The sequence below is a fragment of the Arvicola amphibius genome, chromosome 6 (genome assembly GCF_903992535.2).
Source record: "Arvicola amphibius chromosome 6, mArvAmp1.2, whole genome shotgun sequence".
Taxonomy (NCBI): Eukaryota; Metazoa; Chordata; class Mammalia; order Rodentia; family Cricetidae; genus Arvicola; species Arvicola amphibius.
The window spans coordinates 25408795-25428240 of record NC_052052.2 but is presented as its reverse complement, the minus strand read 5'-3'; the positions used below and the strand labels follow the sequence as shown (position 1 = coordinate 25428240).

At 36.0% G+C, this 19446-nt stretch overlaps 1 protein-coding gene across 5 annotated transcripts in view; it reads right to left on the bottom strand.

Moving 5' to 3' along the window:
* The window catches only part of Zmym4 (zinc finger MYM-type containing 4), a 111866-nt gene that overhangs the window by 41465 nt on the left and 50955 nt on the right, over nucleotides 1–19446 (bottom strand). For all 5 annotated transcript variants that reach the window (XM_038333387.1, XM_038333388.1, XM_038333391.1 and 2 more), the window contains exons 8-18: nucleotides 12500–12674; nucleotides 12186–12398; nucleotides 8732–8882; nucleotides 8168–8283; nucleotides 7560–7835; nucleotides 6966–7116; nucleotides 6084–6256; nucleotides 3760–3910; nucleotides 2470–2610; nucleotides 2157–2194; nucleotides 1158–1302 (exon numbers count right to left, since the gene is read on the bottom strand). In XM_038333387.1, coding sequence (XP_038189315.1) covers nucleotides 1158–1302; nucleotides 2157–2194; nucleotides 2470–2610; nucleotides 3760–3910; nucleotides 6084–6256; nucleotides 6966–7116; nucleotides 7560–7835; nucleotides 8168–8283; nucleotides 8732–8882; nucleotides 12186–12398; nucleotides 12500–12674 — 1730 coding nt within the window. The remainder of the gene's footprint in view (nucleotides 1–1157; nucleotides 1303–2156; nucleotides 2195–2469; nucleotides 2611–3759; nucleotides 3911–6083; nucleotides 6257–6965; nucleotides 7117–7559; nucleotides 7836–8167; nucleotides 8284–8731; nucleotides 8883–12185; nucleotides 12399–12499; nucleotides 12675–19446) is intronic.

The following is a 19446-nucleotide window of genomic DNA, read 5'->3' as shown; positions in this document are numbered from 1 at the left end:
AGGAGAGGGTAAGTCCCTAATATTTCTCGTTAGGGGATGGATTCCTGGTGAGTACAGGCAGAAGGACAGGGTTGCTCTTCAATCAGTTTTCATCCACAAGATGGAGGTTCTACTCCAAAACAAACAGCAGACAGGCTAAGAACACTGGGATTCTAGTCACTCACCCCAGACCACATACCGAGCAGGATGACTGTTAGGAGAGGCTGAGTAAGAACACGACATAACCCTGTGCAGAATTCAGAGAAGCAGTGCAGAGATTTTGTACAGAGGTAGAGACAGCTCCTAAGAAAGTTTGGAACCTTTCCAAGGCAACTGATCTTTTGTTTTAAGACAGGTTTCTCTACAGGTAGCCATGGCTGGCCCAGAACTCATTATGTAGATAACAGACTGGCCTGAAACTCAGAGCTCTGTCCTCCTCTTCCTCATGAGAGCTAAGACTGAAAGGCAAGCATCACCACTCTTAGGGCAATTGACTTTTGATTATTTGTTTGTTTTCTGAGACAGCGTTTTTCTGTGTAGCATTGGTAATCCTCGAACTCAGAGATCTGCCTGCCTCTGCATCTCAAATGCTGGAATTAAAGGCGTGTGCCAACACCACCTGGAGCAACTGACTTTTTAAGACAATATGAAGGAATGGAGATAGGTGTTACATGCAAGAAGCACAAGGCTATATGAACACCACTAAGTGAACACATATGAAAATGAGAAAATAGTAGAGTTATATAAACTTAAGAGCACATTAAAAAACTAAAGCATCTCTGAATTCAAATCCCACCTACATTACTCTAAAGCTAATGCTGAACAACACTGCATTATGAATTAGCTTCTTTCTTTTTTTCTGAGACAGGGTTTCTCTGTGTAGATTTGGAGCCTGTCCTGGAACTCGCTCTGTAGACCAGACTGGCCGCGAACTCAGAGATCTGCCTGCCTCTGCTTCCCAAGTGCTGGGATTAAAGGCGTGTGCCAACACCACCTGGCAAACTAGCTTCTTTTTGAGCTAACTTACTAAGTTTCAAATAGAAAAATACCTTATTCACAGGCACATTGTGCAAACTACACTGAGAAATAAATAGAAGTAACTAATCTAGGAATCAGTACTCCTGGGGTAAACCAATGATCTCTTCCCTTAAATAAAATAATAAACCCAAGGAACATACCCGTCTGGCATTCTTTGTTTTGAGTATGTGGTTTACATGAAGTGGCTTTCGTCTGCGTGATGGGTTTACACAATAAAGCTTTGTTCTTCAAAAGCCTTGGAGGCTGGGAAGGTGGAAGTTTCAGGGCATCTGTCTGAGTACTTGCCTAGGAAAAAAAAGGAAAAGAAAAAATTCAGAAACCAATTTCAAAATGCTTTTAGTAATTATTAGAATTTCAACTTTAAAAGACTTATCACTGAAATTACATAGTAAAAACAACATGCAAATATGCTATTTAATAAATCAGATCTATTTTATGCCTGAAATATTACTAGCAATCAAGGAATATTTTAGGAAGCATCACCTGACTCAATGTTCTTACTATATTTGCTTATCAAGGAAAACTCTGATATCAGCTTACTGTAAAACACTGATAATCAATACAATGGGGAGTTTTAAATGAGTGCTGTTATTTCCTGACTGAGTTAGAAGCATAGTCTTAGAGGATGTAACCAAAATTAAAGGAATCACTTATGATCACTCAATATAACATGAAGGAAAGGCTGTAACTGTGGTCTAGGCATTTAGAGTTTGGCACTAAAAACAAAAAGTAACTCAAACATGAAAATTAGACCAGAGGCTAGGAACATTTTCAAGAAATATCACTGTTTCATTCATGAGTTTTGTTCATTATTATCTTCTTTAGTCTTTTTAAAGACAACGTTAAACATGGTTATGATCAGCGTGTAATGGGAGTGAGTAGCACTAAGTAAGGATGTTAATAACAATATGTAAGATGAAATGGCCAAACGCTGTACATTTACTTTAATTACGCATAATTTAAAAATGTCAGTAATTAATTTATAATTACCTACTAAGCATTCAAAGAAATAACAGCATGTAAAAAAACTTGATTAGATAACAGAAATTCTATTCAACAATTCTTTTCCTTAATAATTAGCTCAGACATATGTAGTGCACATATATGAAATATACAATAACATTAATAAAATAACTTACATCCCCAATGATTTTCGCTGTTACTGTTGGAACTGCACCTTAATAAAGATTAAAATATAAATTTAGAATCTTTAAAATTATTTAAATATTAGTATTAAAGCCAATTATCAGTCATGATCTTCTATAACTTTCTACACAATTCAGTAAAAGCAAGCAATGGCTTGCTTCTATACTAATAGTAGTATAAAACAAGAAAAAAAAGATGTGGAACTAGAGGAAACACTTGTGCACCCTAGTGGTGCAGCAAGCTGCCAAGAGGTATATAGAGAATTTAATTCGAACGGTAAAAAAGCCAGTTCAAATCAAACTATACCTTGTAAGACGCTATTGGCATTTGCTGTGGGCTGAGCAGCAGGAGCACTTGCCAAAGATACCACATTAGCAATAACTGGAGTTGAATCTTTTCTGAGTGATGGGGGCCCTGCAGATGCAGCCTGAACCATGGAAATACTTGCTGGTTAAAAGAGAAAGAAAGACGAGAGTTTGTGTGACTTATGTTTTATACAAATCAACAGACCAGAAGAGACCAATGCCTCCAGGAGTAAGTCTGAAGCAGAGGAATAACTCGGATTTTGTTTCATCACTTCCTGACCTTTTGCCTAAGGTAAAGTGTAGTATCTTTTCTTTCCCACTTAATTACTCAGATTTGGTTTGCTAGTCTTTGATTAGTGAAACTTAAGTCTCTCATGTACTTTACCGTTGATAAAAATCCATCAGTCTCACTTAAAAGCAACAAAAATGCCAAAGGCATAATTTTAAACAATGACAATTACAAAGTAGAATTAAGGGGAATTTAAGGAAAGATGTTTCTTAACTCTTCCCTTTATATGTAAAGGACTTCCTAAGGAGTTTCTAGAGTAAGCCCTTACCTGTCCTCAAAGGGATACTATACTTGGACTCTTCTGAGTTTCAAAACAGCAATAATTTGTGCTCTAAATTAAAGCTTCTAAAATTTTATGTCCTAAATATGTATATTGTTGGTTGTTGATTGGCGCAGCTCTTACTATGTAGTCCAGGCTTACCTCAGACACACTATGTGGCTCATCCTCTCCTTGAAGTCTTGATCACCTAGCTTAGTAAGACTAGAGATGTACCACCAAACCTGACTATATATGGTATACTTAAAGGGCCATGTGATTTAGTCTTTATTTCTTTTGCTAAAATCTGAAATCTGTCATTATGGAAGCCAGGGTACATACAGAATTAAAAACAGCAAATGCCATTCATTCCCAGAAAATTGAATATGGTTGAGTGAGTATTCTGAGTATTCAATGAAATGATGTAATTTAAATGGTAAAGGTATTTGTTCAGTTTGTGATTGTCGTTCATGCTGCTGCTGTTGTTTTGAGACAGGACCGTTCTACACAGCCCTGGCTGTCCTGAAACTGGCTATATAGAACAGGCTGGCCTCAAACTCACAGATATCTGCTTGCCTCTGGTTCCCAAGCGTTAGGATTAAAGGCTACCATGACGGGCTTGTTAATGGTATTTGAACACAGTAAAATTCGTATTTTGTAAAATTATTGACAATGTATATATTCTAATCTGTACAAGAAAAGTAACTCCTTCACTGATAAAAGTTCATTTACTCGTTACATTTTACCTGAATTGTTTTGTAAAGGTTGGTCACACAAAGTCTGCTGATGGCAGAACATCAAGATACAAAGCAGGTTACAAAAGTGTTTTATTTCGCCTCGCCATTTCAATGACTCACTGAGTTTACCCTGTCTCTTGCAACCATCACATTTGGCCATCTAGAAATGAAGAGAGCAAAGAAGGAAAGTTAACAGAGGCTGAAGAGATGGCTGAACTATAGGAGCACTTAGCTACTCTTTCAGAGGACCGAGGTTCAATTCCCAGCCCCCACATGGTGGCTCATAATGGTCTCCAGTTCCAGGGAATTTGATGCCCTCTTCAGGACTCTGCAGGCACCAGGCACACATGGAACACAGACACACATGCAGGCAAAACAGCCGTAACACATAAAGTAAAACTAAATAATTGAGGGGAAAAAAAGAAACAAACTAAATATCTCTACAGTCTGACAGAATAAATCAGGATAACAAGAAAATTTAGAACTTAAATTACGGGTTTTTTTTAAAATTTCAAAATTTAACATGCTATTTGTTTATATGGGTATTTTTAATCTGACAAGATAACACACTTGATTTATTTTTAAAACTTAAATCATAAACTCCAACCTGACTACCCTAAAATGGTAAATGTTTCTACAATAATGATTTTTAAAAATGTGTGTATGTGTGTATGTCTAGTACATAGTTGGACATTTTAGAATGTGCATAGGCAAACATGTGGCAGCCCAACACTGACATAGGCAGGAGGGTCCTTCCTCAATCACTCTCTATCTTATTCACTGAAGCAGTGGTCTTTCACCTGAAGTCAGAGCTCATCAATTAATACTAGGCTTGCTCTGAAGGATTCTGCATCCTGTAGTGGTATATTATTTGTGTTTTAATAAATAAAGCTTGTCTGAAAATCAGTGCAAAGCAGCCATGCTAGTTAACCATACAGGCCAGGGAGTGGTTGCACACATCTTTAATTCCAGCAGCCACACTAGTTAACCATAGAGGCCAGGGAAAGATGGTGCATGCCTTTAATCCCAGCACTAGAGAGGAACATAAAACAGGAGGAGACAGGTCTCACTCTCAATCTCAATCTGAGGATCTGTGAAGGGAGGATTGTCAGTTTTCAGTCTAAGTTAGAGGTAAGAGCAAGTGTCTGGCTGCTTTGATTTTCTGCTTTTCAGGTTGAACTCCAATATCTGCTCTGAGTTTTTATTATTCGTGCTACAGCATCCAAGCACTGAAATTACATGTGGGCTTTCATGTGAGTGCAGAGGATCCAAACTATAGTCCTCACACTTGTACAGCAATGACTTTAGCCACTGAGGCAGCATTACAACAATCCTACCAATGACATCATTTAAAAAAAATCACTTTTTAAAAACCAACTTATAGGGATGGAAAGATGGCTCAGTGGTTAAGAGCACTTCTTATTCTTCCAAATGTCCTGAGTTCAATTTCCAGCAACCACATGGTGGCTCACACCCATTTGTAAGAAGAGCTGGTGCCCTCTTCTGGTGTGCAAGAATACATGCAGACAGAACACTATAAATAGTAAACATTAAAAAAAAAAAAACTGTACAAGGAAAGGAGTGGAGATCATCTTAAAAAAAAAACCAACTTATATTATTAGAGAACACACAATAAGTAGCAATTTAAAAACAAAGTTTTGATCCCACAAGTTGGCTTCAATAGGTAAAGGCACTTACTGCCATGTCTGATAACCTGAGTTCTATCTCCAGGAACATGTTCTCAAATGACCTCTTTCCATACATGTGTATGGTATGCATGTAACTACAACGACACACAGGCATACACATACGTGCACAAAAATAGACCAATGTAACAAAAGTAAAAATTAATAAAAACAAATATTTTTTTTAAAAAAATCAACTTAAAGCTGGGTGGTGGTGGCGCACGCCTTTAATCCCACCACTTGGGAGGCAGAGGCACACGGATCTCTGTAAATTCAAGACCAGCCTGGTCTACAAGAGCTAGTTCCAGGACAGGCTCCAAAGCTACAGAAAAACCCTGTCTCAAAAAAACCAAAAAAAAAAAAGACTATGTCTTAAGCTCAAAAAATCAACTTAAACAAGCTTTCGGTTCTTCACAATACAGAAGACAAATTCCATTTATTTAAATGAAAAATCATTAAAATATTTTAATGCCATAAGTCAGCTGTATCTACTATAGAAAATTCTCCCACGTGTTGTACTAATTGCGAAGAAACAAAATATTTAATATTAAAGACATTTTAATAATCAAGTTATTCTTTGTACATGAAATTAAGAAAAGCTAATGCTATTTCTCCCCAAACACAGACATGTGAATAATATTTTTTTACCTGATAAAACAAAACTGTATACTTCGACATGCATTCTTCACAACAGAAGTCTTCCACCTTTCCACCCAAATTATTCTGTATCAGTTTGGGAGAGGTCTGTAAACAGTAACTGCACATTTTACAGTGACTTCCCCAGCGTTTCCCCAAGTCATGTTTATAAAGCAATTTGCAACCTATGAAGTCAGGAAAGATAAAATAAATAATGGGGCAAATAAATACTTACATTTAAAAAATTTATAATAGCACTGTATCACTGTATCTTCATAGCTGGGTCCTAACCATCAGGCAGGTCAAGAAATTAATTAAAGGATCAAAACTAACTGTGTGTGTGTGGACTGAAATATATGTCATGTATAGTAAGTTTCATAAAGCTTTTGTTATATTTGAAATGTGAAAATACACTAGGTTGTAATATGAAATGTAATTATTTTGTGTTACACAGATCAAGAAGGATAACACTGCCATTTTAGAATCAATCGAACCATTCTTAAACATACACATCATCTAAATAAAGAAAACAATTTAACTTCCTTTTGATATTCCTACTCAAACGATTTATATTCAAAAACACAAATTTAGGATGTCATGAGGACTTAAAAATGTCCATCTTGAACTGAGTATCTAAATGTCTTTGAGTTCTCCATCAAATTAATGAGGTCAAATACATTCTGTGCTACCATCTTCTGCATTATACTTTGAGGTTCTTTCAAGTCATTTTAGTAACTATATAAAATTAAGATCACATAAAAACAGCAAATTATCAAAAGACTTTGTAAGCATGTACAAAAAATAAATCAGCAAGATAAATTGGCATGGTAATCTGTAAACAACTACTTAAGAAACCACAACCAATGCTCAAGAGTAAGATGACTTTTTATTTACCTTCACTACAAAATGACTTGTCAGCACCTGAGAATCGTACAGTCTCCTTTATAATTTTCTCAATTTTACAATATTCACACATTGCCATTACATTATTGATTTTCTTATATTCATCAGAACAATTCTTGCCACAGAACTGAAACATTTTACCCTGTAAAAAAATATTAAGTAGTAATTAGACATTTAGTTTGTTATGAAAATTCTCATCCTTCAAAAATACAGGGTATGATGTTGGCCATAAGGCACATGTCTGTAATCCCAGCATTCAGTAGGCAGAGACAGACCGATCTCTGGAAATTTAAAGCGAGTCTGTCTACATACTGAGTTCCAGGCCAGCCAGAGCTACACAGTAAGCATGTCTCAAAAACAAAATACCCAAACAGTACAATTTTAAGATAGAAAATAAAAATATATTTACAGACAGAATCATTTATACTCCAACTCTTATGACTCTATACTTTCTTGTTCTATTTCCTTTCTATTTTGTAGAAAGAGGTTCACAGTGAGGAACCACAGCTGATTTTAAACTCACAATCCTCCCGCTTATCCCCCTATGTGCACAAGCAACCATAGCGGCTATAAGCTCACACTTACCTTGTAGTCCAGAAGCTCTGGTTTTGTCGCAAAAAGACGATTACAGTGTTGACACCTAAGCTTTACCACACTTCGTGCAAACCCAACATGCTGGGACTGGGCAGCAAGCCGCTGGAGACCAGCTGCAGCAGAGCTGTTGATGGAGGTGGGGGACACAGCAGGAGTATTCCCTCCACCAGCAGAAACTGCTGAACCTGTAGGGATGCTCACAATTACTTGGCCCTGAGACAAGGGCACTACTGAAGAATTCATTCCAGTTGGTTTGTTGAACAAATTCTGAAAAAGTAAAACAATAAAAATAGGTCTCTTTAATCACTTGTTGAAGAAATAGGAATTATGCCCCTATGTATGCCAAGCAAGGCTCTAGTAATGCAACAAGCTAGCTTCCTTGGCATTGAACACCTTAAAACTGAATGGGGCAAGCCTCACTTAGAGAGAAAAATAATCTAATAATCTTCAAAACTACTATTCTCCCGAAAGTGTCATTTAATTTTATGGAGGACAGTTAAGTGACTTCTAAGCTGAAAAGCTGTAACAGAAACAGACAACCTTGGTACAGTATGAGGTGAGTCACTGACTGAAGAAGAGGAAGATTCCCGAAGTCCTACCTGGAAAGCTACCACACAACTGTAGCTGCAGAAGTTGCGTATACTTCCATCTGACATGGCTAGATGATACTGAGGGATTGCTGAGGTTTTACAACTGTTACACTGAACTTGTACACCTTAGCAAATGAAAGTAAAAGCTATGAGTCACACATGAACCTATGAGGAATTAAGTATCATAGACAAAAATTCAATTTTTAGGTTAAGCTATAGGAACTGAAGCTAACCTCAATCATGCCACATCTATCAAAAACTAACTGAACATTTAAAAGTTTTAAATTTTTAAATAGTCATAATCTACCCTGGAATTACAAAATAAATGAATATTGAAATTAATTGGATGTGGACAATGAAGATACATTAAAGAGGGTATCTGTAATCCATTCAGTAAGGGGGATGCATAAATAGGTAAGCAATAAATAAGATAACAGGTAGTATTTTACAATAAAAATGTGAAATATAATTGCCCTAAAAATCAACTAAATTTAGACAAAAATTTGGGTCAGCAAAAAAGTAGTAACTAATTTCCCAACTATTACATTTTATAGTTTATGAAAGCAGTATTACCTGCAGAAGTAACCATTTTAACTCTGTAAGCAGATAAGCAATTAACAGAACAGAAAAGTTCTGTCTTCCCCAAGCTATTGGTATTCTCAATCATTTCTGCTGAGGATCTCAATGATTTGCAAAGCGCACATGGTGTTATTTTGGCTGATTTCTAGTAACAGAATAAAACAACATTCATTTTTACTGAATTCATAAGGCATAATTCTTTGAAATGTTTAAACTTAACTCTGTTGAAATATTATGTGTGGTGTTAGGAATCAATCCCAGGGCCCTGCATGGTGCATTTTCCCCCTTACTCATGAAGTATTTTAAGTCAATAGTTTTCCAAATGATCATCATTACAATCTTCAGTAAAAAGCTTCACAAAGGGAACGTATGTTATTCTGAAATTCTCAGTTTGTATATTACATATGTATGCACACAAAAGTGAAAAGCGTTTCACAGAGCAACATACATCATGGAAACATGCATTATGCTTTCATATAACTAATGTATTTCATTAGAAAAGTGTTAGATATAATCTAGCAAATTTAAGATCTGATAATTGATTATAAACATTGTTTTTAAAAGATTGTTTTATACACTAACACAACGACTCTCCTTTATATTAGCTGTAAAGTGTAAAGAACTTCCTACAAGAGCTGTTATTTAAAAGCAATTAAGTTTTAACTTAATTTTAAATCAGTAAACTTACTAGAAAAAACAGTATCAATCCTCTCCATCAAATAGCAATACATTCACTGTAAGCAGCAAGATGGGAGCAGATCTTGTAAACAAGGACTCTGACAGAGTACTCAACAGAAAATAATTGTAAATGCTATTATCCAATCACACACTTAAGAAAACACTGTTCAAACTGTAACTAAGAGATTTTAAGATTGTTTTCCCTTTCCGTGGTAAACTGCAAAATTGATACTAAAATGGATGCATTATTAACATACACCTCATCTGGAATATTTTCTAAATTCACAGATCAGAACTACAAACACAAACCTAACTTAAAAGACATGAGTCAGAACTCATCTTTGTGAAACTTTTGCTGACACACTAGTCCCACCAACTATGTTTATGTTCTCTTCGTGTACACAGTACACAAGACTTCCATTACACCATCTTTATCTGCTGGTTTATTTGTATGTCAGAAACATGCCTTCCCATAAAACAGGAACTGGACTCAATGTTTAAATAAATTAAAAAACCATCTACAAGAAGCCAGGATCTGTATTAGTGTTTCTGCTCTTACTTTACATAATCCTGAACACAATTCATAGCTATTATCAGGGTAAGGCAAACAAACAAAACACAACAACCTAGAATCCATGTTTTCCCCATGTAAAATTGTACCCGAACATACTGGACTGGTCTTACCCAGTACATCAAAAATCTTTGGTTTGGTGTTTTGCTGTTGTTGTTGGGGGAAGAGTGTTTTTGTTATGGAGATAGTCTCAATATGTAACTCTAAATGGCTTGAAACTTACTATGAAAATCAAAATAGGCACAAACTCACATGTGTCTTCCTCTAACTCACAAGTACTGGAGACTAAAGATATGTAACACCATGCCAGGCCCTTGTATTTTTGAAAGAGTGAGAGACAGGGAATATTAAATTCTTGCCCCTAACATATTTTAATAGATGAGAAGTATTTCCAAAATTAAAATTTAAAACTCATTCTTAAAGTAAAATGTTTTATTCTATTTCTCCTTTTACAAAGTATGACTAAACTTTTAGTGCCTGACACAATTATCAGAAAAAGAAGGGCTTCTGAAAATGTTATATTTTTTTTCATTTGTGAGAGAAAAACATTAATATATATTATAAAGTTGAACCCTTTTAAAAATTATACATTAGATTTAAAGTGAAATTCCTATGATTTTAAAAATGCAAAGTTGAACTTACACAGTGAGTACTAGGCCACCCAGTACTACACTGTGAGAGCAACAAAAGAACCGAATGCAATAGTAAAACCTAACTACACTAGTCCCTGATTTGGGTGGACCATATACAAATTCACTATGTATTAAGTGGGGGGGGGGGGGCAATCAGCAAATGCAATAAACAGGAAGCCACTGCAAATTACAAAATATAAAAGCGTTTACCATCCCATTAGGACAGTAGTACTCAACTTTCGTAATTCTATGACCCTTTAAAACAGTTCCTCTGGTTATGGTGACCCCCAATCATAAAATTTTCATTGCTATTTCTTAACTCTAATTTTACTACCTACCGCTATGAAATCGTAATGTAAATATCTGTGTTTTCCAATGATCTTAGGTGAACTGTGAGTCATTCAACCCCAAATGGGTCATGATCTACAAATTGAGAATGACTGCTTTGGGGCTCCCAATTATGAAACTAACATTTGACCAAAAATTACTGGTAAAATATGAAACAAAATACTAAACAGCATAAAAGACCCTTATCATAAAGTTCATCCAGTTTATTCTCTGCAAATTGCTAATTCACAAAGTAACAAATAACCCTCATTTATTCTGTTTCATAGGAAAAGTCTTTTAGCACTCAGGAGGCAGAGGCAGGTGGATTTCTGAGTTCGAGGCTAGCCTGGTCTAGAGAGTTCCAGTACATCCAGGGCTACACAGAGAAAAACCTGTCTCAAAAAACAAACAACAACAAACAAATAAAAAACCCTCTTTACAAAGATTTTTACTTTCTTGTTTACAACTGTAATTATATGATTCCATTTGGAAGAAAATATATGTTGTGCATAAACACACATACACACACAAACAATCTGGACCATTTTCGTTAAAAATAAATAAATACACACACATATCAAAATATATTTCAAAGATCAGAAGGATACACAACAAAAAGTTAAGACCAGTTATCCTTAGGAAATATATTTCTGCTTTATGCTTGGGTTATTTAAAATTACTATTCAAAAATACAAATCACATCTGAAATAACAGTCATGCCCTAGTCAAGCACAGTAAATGCAGATAATTCCTACACTTGGCAAACTAATGCAAGATGGAGGCAAATAATATGGACTGGACCATATAACAAATTCCAAGAAGAAATGGCTGCATAATGATACCCTATTTCAAAAAACAAAGCCACACCCTATGCTTTTCTTTTTGGTTCTTCCAGACAGAGTTTCTCTGAGCAAATGGCTGTCCTGGAACTCACCCTGTAGACCAGGCTGACCTCAAACTCAGAGATCTGCCTGCCTCTGCCTCCCGAGCTGGGATTAAGGTGTGAGTCACAATCACCTGGCTGGAAGATGCATTTCTTAATGCATGTAGAGAAATTGGGACAAAGAACTCTATTTCAGAACATTTAATATATATGCATTTGGTAAACACCATCAACATGTAAAAATATAACCAAATACTTATCTCATTATTTTAAACAACTGTGCCAAAAATAATTTCTACCCAAAGGTTTTACTCCCCTGAAATGAAAAAGATACCAAGATTAAATACAATCAAATACCTGCTTGTATGAGGTGACACACATTGAACTACAAAACTTCTTAGACTGTCCCTCAATCTGAAGCACATGGCACTGTCCAGAGCCACTGTAACAGTAACCACCACAGTTCTCACAACAGTTCATAGTCAGGTTGTTAGCAGAGCGAAATTTAGAGAAGCAGGCATCACTGCAGAGTTTATGGACCACGTTCTGGTAATTAACTTCATGTCGAATCTAAGAACAAAGTAACACCGAAACAACAAAAACAAAATCAAACACTGTTCTCTAGGCATAAGCAATAAACTTATTCCCCCAAGAATAAAGAGGTAACTTACAACAGCGTTCTTCTGACACATGCTGCATTTGGTTGAAATGCTATTTGTATTTATGGTAACAATGGGTTTTTTTTTCAGTTCATATGTTGACAAGCATGATTGACTGCAAAAATCCTTACTGGTGGTACTATTTTCAAACTGCGCACTGATCACATCCTTTGGATTTAAAATGTCTCTAAAATAATAACAAAGATAAAATAAGTCCCAGGATATTACATTTACTTTTGTGTGTAAAGCAACCAAATAAAACCAGGCTTATAGCAAAGAGAAAAGACATTGCAACTTTATTAAACCATTTCTATTTTCTGTATATGAGTGTTTTGTATACATGTATGCCTGTGCACCACTTGGGTTTCTGGTGTGTTCACGAACCAGAAGAGGGAGTTGAATCCCTGGAATTGGAATTACAGATGGCTGTAAGCCACCACATGGATGGTAGAAATCGAAGCTGGGTCCTCTGAAAGAATAGTCAATGCTCTTAATCACTGAGTTATCTCTCCAGCCCCCAGGGTCACTGCAATTTAAATGTTTATGTGTGTATTTGTGAATTTGTGATGTATATGTGCAGTATCTATGTGTGCAGGTAGGTGCATGTGAACATGGGATTATATCAATGTTTGCTGTCTTCTTCTATCCATCTCCACTTATTTTCTCAACTTGGAACTCAATGACTGGCCAGCAAGCTCTACAGATTAAGCCACGTACACCCCCAACCCTGCAGCACTGGGATTAGAGAACCTTGCTGCCCAAATGGCTTTTCCTTGAACACTGAGGATCAACACAGCACTCACTGAGCCAATTTCTCAGCCCTGGAATTTAAACTGTGAAGTAAGTTTAGAGTTCTCCTCAATAAACTTAGAGATCGTTGAGTCTTTTCTTAAATAGGTAACATACCACTTACTACATTCAAGTATTATAACAATAATGTTTTCAAAATTAAAAAAAATACATGGAATGGAGCCATGCGTAATGGTTCTTGCCAGTTAACTCCTGAATGCTGGACTCAGGAGGCTGAGGCAGGAAGACTGCAAATTCAAGGCTAGACACGGCCACACAGTCAACACAGTGAGTTGAATTCCAGACCAGTCTTGGCTGAGACCCAGACAGACGAAGAGCACTGATGAATTGCATTCAATGTAGAGGACATTGAACATTTTAATTTTCTTCTTTAAAATCATCTGTATTTTCAAAATATTCAATAAAAAACAATTACATATGAAATTATTTTCAAATATTATGTGCAGGATCTTGTGTGTGTGCATCTCCATGTGTATTGTTCCTTCTACCATTTTTTGCATTTTATTTTTGTTTGTATTTTTTATATGCCAGTATACGCAATGTGTGCACACCACAAAGGCTGAAGTCAGAAGACAACTTAGGGTTCCAGGACATAAATTCAGGTCCTAAATCTTTGGAGCCAGTACCTTTACTCACTAAGCCATCTTGCACACCTCCAAAACAGAGTCTCTCATTGAACCTGAAACTTAAAGATATTCAGCTAGACTGGCAGTCCACTGAGTTAAGAGGATGTACTACTCTCTGCCTTCCCAGTGCTAGTGATTTGAACTCAGCTCCTCAGAGGGCACCCCATTTTCAAATAAACTATTTACCCAGTCCGATGTGATAGAGTTAAGCATGGTTACTTAGATGTCCACAGCTAATAAAATTTAATATATAACCATTAGTAATGAAGACAATGAAGAAAGAATCCCTAAGGATTAGGTTTCCTACCACTACTACATATATCAAGGTCTGGAAGAAACATTTCTCATTGATCTCAATAAATTTACAGACCAATTCTTATGACAGAAAAAAAGGGAAATAATCACATATATTCTGAAAGCTACAAAAAATTCAGACAAATTCTATGAATATCGTAACAAAAATGTGATCTAACAGAATCCACAAAATTATATTTCAAATTATTTATCTAAGATTTGAAATAAATATAAAAAAATTTTAGGTTCTTATTAAAAAACTATACATTAAACGATAATAAAAATATAATTCAGCATGATAATCCTAAGGGCACAATAATGGCATACATACATTTGGTGGTAACGAGCAGCTATCTAATTGCACTTAGGGCCGGCTCAACAAGAAGGATGTCTAGTACTAGAAATCTAGCCAACTACCAGGGCCTAATGAGTCATGGATCTTGGATGAGAACCTACATCTGCTACTTAACTAAACCGGCATAATCCCTAGCTGCATTCTAAATATTTATCTTGCACCCACAGTTAAGTGCAGTTTTTACTCATTATTAAAGAAACAAAGAAACTTCCATTTGTAATGGAAAAAGACCATTGGGGGGAAAAAATCAAAACTGATCAAAATGTAGAGTACAAGAGACTGAGTGGTGTCCAGTAGGAACTAATACACTGACAACACAGTTCCCACATCTGAGGCTCAGAGATCCTTGCAACAAAGGGGCAGTACTGCTCTAATGACTATGTACATTAACAGAGGGAAGAGCAGAAAGGTCAAGTGACAAATAGGAAATGAAAGGTCTTCTGTCCCTGAAAAGGGATAAAGCAAAACTAAAGGGGGAAAGTATAATGAAAAATGAGAATAAAAGAAAAAAAACTTTAAAAAGCCTGAGAAGACAAGTGGGTAAATAAACAGTGCTTAAAAAAATAACAGAAAAGGGCTGGAGAGATGGCTCAGAGGTTAAAAGCATTGCCTGCTCTTCCAAAGGTCCTGAGTTCAATTCCCAGCAACCACATGGTGGCTCACAACCATCTGTAATAGAGTCTGGTGTCCTCTTCTGGCCTGCGGCATACACACAGACAGAATATTGTATACATAATAAATAAATAAATATTTAAAAAAATAACAGAAAAATAGAAATGGAAGAGTAAAGAATGAAAATAGATAAAAGACTAAATGAGTGAGGTAAAACAGATAAACACTGAAAACCTTGAGGTGTAAGGCAAAAATACAAACATCATGGTTCAACTATTATTTTATATATTTTTTATTTTTATTTTATATATAGAAACTTTTGCCTCTGTGTATGTATGTTCATCATTGTGTGCCTGGTGCCTGAGGGGGTCAGAGGCAATATTGGATCCCCTGGACCTGGAGTGACAAATGGCTCTGACTCATCATGTGGGTCCTGGGAACTTAAGCAGGGTTCTCTGCAAGAGGAGCAAGTGCTCACAACTGATGAGTCACCATTCCAGCCCCAGTCAGAAACACTTATTTCTGACAGGTAGGAAGAAAAAAAAAATCTGTCTTCAGATAGATCAGTGATAACCACAAAAGGACAGAGAAAAATGATAAATGCAGATAAAACTAACATGCATGAACATGAATATAAAGAAATACATAACCAACCATGTGGCTGGGAAGACAGTTCAGTCAGTAAAAGGCTTGCCCTGATAGCATAAGGACCTAAGTTCAATGCTCAGAATCCAAATAAACAGCTAAAAGTGGTGGTGAGCACTTCTAACCCCAAAGCTAGAATAGTCCAGACAGGAGGATGCCAAGGACAGGAGCATTCCTAGGAAAAAGTGCCAGTCAGCCTCGAGTAACTGGTGAGCTCCAGGTCAATGAGTCAATGACATTCTGTCTTTTTTATTCTTTGAGTTTTTTTTTAATGTATTTATTATGTATACAATATTCTGTCTGTGTGTATGCCTGCAGGCCAGAAGAGGGCACCAGATCTCATAGATGGTTGTGAGCCACCATGGAGTAGCTGGGAATTGAACTCAGGACCTTTGGAAAAGCAGGCAATGCTCTTAACCTCTGAGCCATCTCTCCAGGCCTGTCTTTTTTTCTCTTCAATTTATATAACTTTATGTGCATTGGTATGAAGGTATCAGATACCTTAGAAATGGAGTTAAAGACAGTTAAACTGCCATGTGGGTGCTGGAAATTGAACCTGTATCCTCTGGAAGAGCAGTCAGTGCTATTAACCGCTGAACCATCTATCTGTCCAGCCCCAGGATATTCTATCTTAAAGAAAGTATATAGAATCCCTGAGGAGGACATCCAAGGTTATCCACTGCCCTTTATTCATGTGCACATATATACACACACACACACACACACACACACACACACACACACACACACACGTGTATGTGCATATACATAACCTCCCCTATATGCATACACATTAAAAATATATACATGGGTCGGTGATGACCTTTAATCCCAGCACTCAGGAAGCAGAGACAGGCGGATCTCTGTTAGTTCAAGGCCAGCTGGTCCACAAAGCAAGTTACAGGACAAGTTCCAAAGATATACTGAGAAACCCTGTTTTGAAAAATCAAATGGAGAGGAGTGTGTGTGTGTGTGTGTGTGTGTGTGTGTGTGTGTGCGCGCGCGCGCATGGGTGTGTATGGAAAGGAGACATATTTCTGCATACCAATATGAGTTTTATATGGTAATTTTAAAATAAGTGATAAATCTTTATAAAGCAGTATCTATGGTTCTCATGAAAGAATTACTGACATCTTGGAAATTGCTGGCACCTAAAATGATTAAGGATGTATAAGTTATTATATCAGACAATCAGATTTATTTCATAATAAAAAACAGCAAACAAGATAAAAATAAAAGGTAAAATAATTATTGTTTTCAATCTAACTTAATCATATAATAATTTAAAAGTACCTATACTAGAATATGAAAACTTAGAATACAGATAAGTATTATTTGTTTGTTTGCTTTTTGTTTTATTTTGTTTTACGAGACAGCCCTGGCTGTCCTGCAACTATTTCTTGTAGACCAGGCTGGCCTCAAACTCACAGAGGCCCGCCTCTATCTCTGCCTCCCGAGTGCTGGGATTAAAGGCATGCACCACCACCAACAGCCTAAGTATTCACTTTTAAAAGCACATGTTATAACCAAAACAGCAAAAACAAAGAACTCTACTTTGAGTAAATTAATCTTGCCAGAAATAGTAGTGAAAGTCAATTTAAACATTGCCTTACATAAGATATGGCTATAATGATAATAGTTTTTCTCTAAACTTAAGATCATTAAATAAATCATACAATAATGTTAGTTATCTACTAGATTTACTATATAGAAGTAAGCACAACAAAGTACATACCTCTACATTATTTTCATTTAACACTGACAGGTAATAATGTATATTTACTACATATAATATGATGTTTTAAAGCATATCTTTATAGTCAAATGGCTAAAGTTACTTATATATTGTAAGAATACATGAACTCAATTTGAGGGGGAAGGTGGAGTTCGTTTGTTTCTTTTAAAGATTTATTTTATTATATAAACCGTGTTCAGCCTACATGAATTCCTGCACACCAGTAGAGGACAACAGATCTCATTATAGGTGGTTGTGAGCCACCATGTGGTTGCTGGGAATTGAACTCAGGACCTCAAGAAGAGCTCTTAGCCTCTGAGCCATCTCTCCAGTCCAAAAGTGGAGGTTTGGTTTTTTATTTTGTTTTTAGTTTTCAAGACAGTTTCTCTGTGTAGCTCTTGGCTGTCCTGAACTCTCTCTGTAGACCAGGATGACCTCGAACTCAAGAAATGCAACTGCCTCTGCCTCCAGAGTGCTGGGATTAAAGAAGTGTGGCACCACACCGGACTTTTGGACGAAGAACTTTAAAATATACTAGCAATAATCACTGTGTTCCATAATAAATTGCTTCAATTTATTCCTTAAATTTTAAATCACCAAAAATACCAATATTATTATTGAATCAATTTTAACTTTGAACAAAACTAGACCAAATTTCCTAACCTATCCAAACAAAGCACATGGCTCTAGATCACTTTTAGTCACATACAAGTATTAGAGACATTCACCAGATAAAACTATAAGCACTGAAGAACTGCTCCAAACTGAATACACCCTTTCTTAAATGAACAGTATCACTAAAATATTTCAACTTTCACATTTTTTTCCAGATTTTGGAGTATTTGCACAAATATTATTGGTTAAGCATCCCTGATCTGAAAAATCTTAAGAATGATCAAAACCACAAAATTTCTGAGTATGTTTATTATTCAAAAGGTTTTGAATACTGGGATTTCTATTTGTGATTCTCAAACTGGATAACCTTAAAAGAAAATCCCAAAACAAAACAAGACAAAACAAACAAACAAAAAAAGCTGTGGTGTTTGTTATTTTAAGGAATGGCAAGGTAGCAGGTTACCAAAACAAACAAAACTACAACTTCCAAAGGAGAACGAAGTCCAGTCTAAATTGAGATACATGAAACACAGTAATTTAAAGTGCAATGCTACTGGATAATACAGCCAAATTTAAGTTTTCAGTTATCCCTGAGAGATGAACAAAAACAGATGTGCACAGATAATTGGGAGATATCACAGTGGTTATGGCTGCCCTTCCAGAGGATCTGTGTTCAATTCCCAGCACCCACATGGCAGCTTATGATGGTCTGTGTCTCCAGTTACACACTTTCTTTGGATTTCTGAGGGCAGGAAACACACATGTAGTACACAGATATACAGGCAGGTAAAAACACCCATGAAAATAAAAGTTTAAAAGAAATTTGTATGAAACTAAGTTATTGAAAAGTATCTACATATACTCAAATTTCTGTTAAGTCTATGGTCTAACCAATTCAGAAGACAAGAAAACTGAACAAGTGTAAACCCTGAAAGAAAGTAATAAACTGTAGTTTAAATTGAGAGGCGAAGAAGTTTCAAAACACCAAAAAAGTATCATTGCTTTTTCTTTTTCTTGTGTGGGGGTGAAGTTGGCCTCTCTGTGTAGCCCACAAAGATCCGTCTTCCACTACTGAATGTGCTACAACACCCAGCTTCTCTTTTTTTCTGAGTTGCTCTAGTAATAATTTACTAACACCTTATAAAATTTATAAGGGTGATCTTAGTATTTCTCAAAAACATCAAGATAATTTTAATTAAGCCAAGGTTCATAAACCTTTTTGCTATTCAACATTTCAACAGAACTTCTCAAGGTTCAGAGATACTAG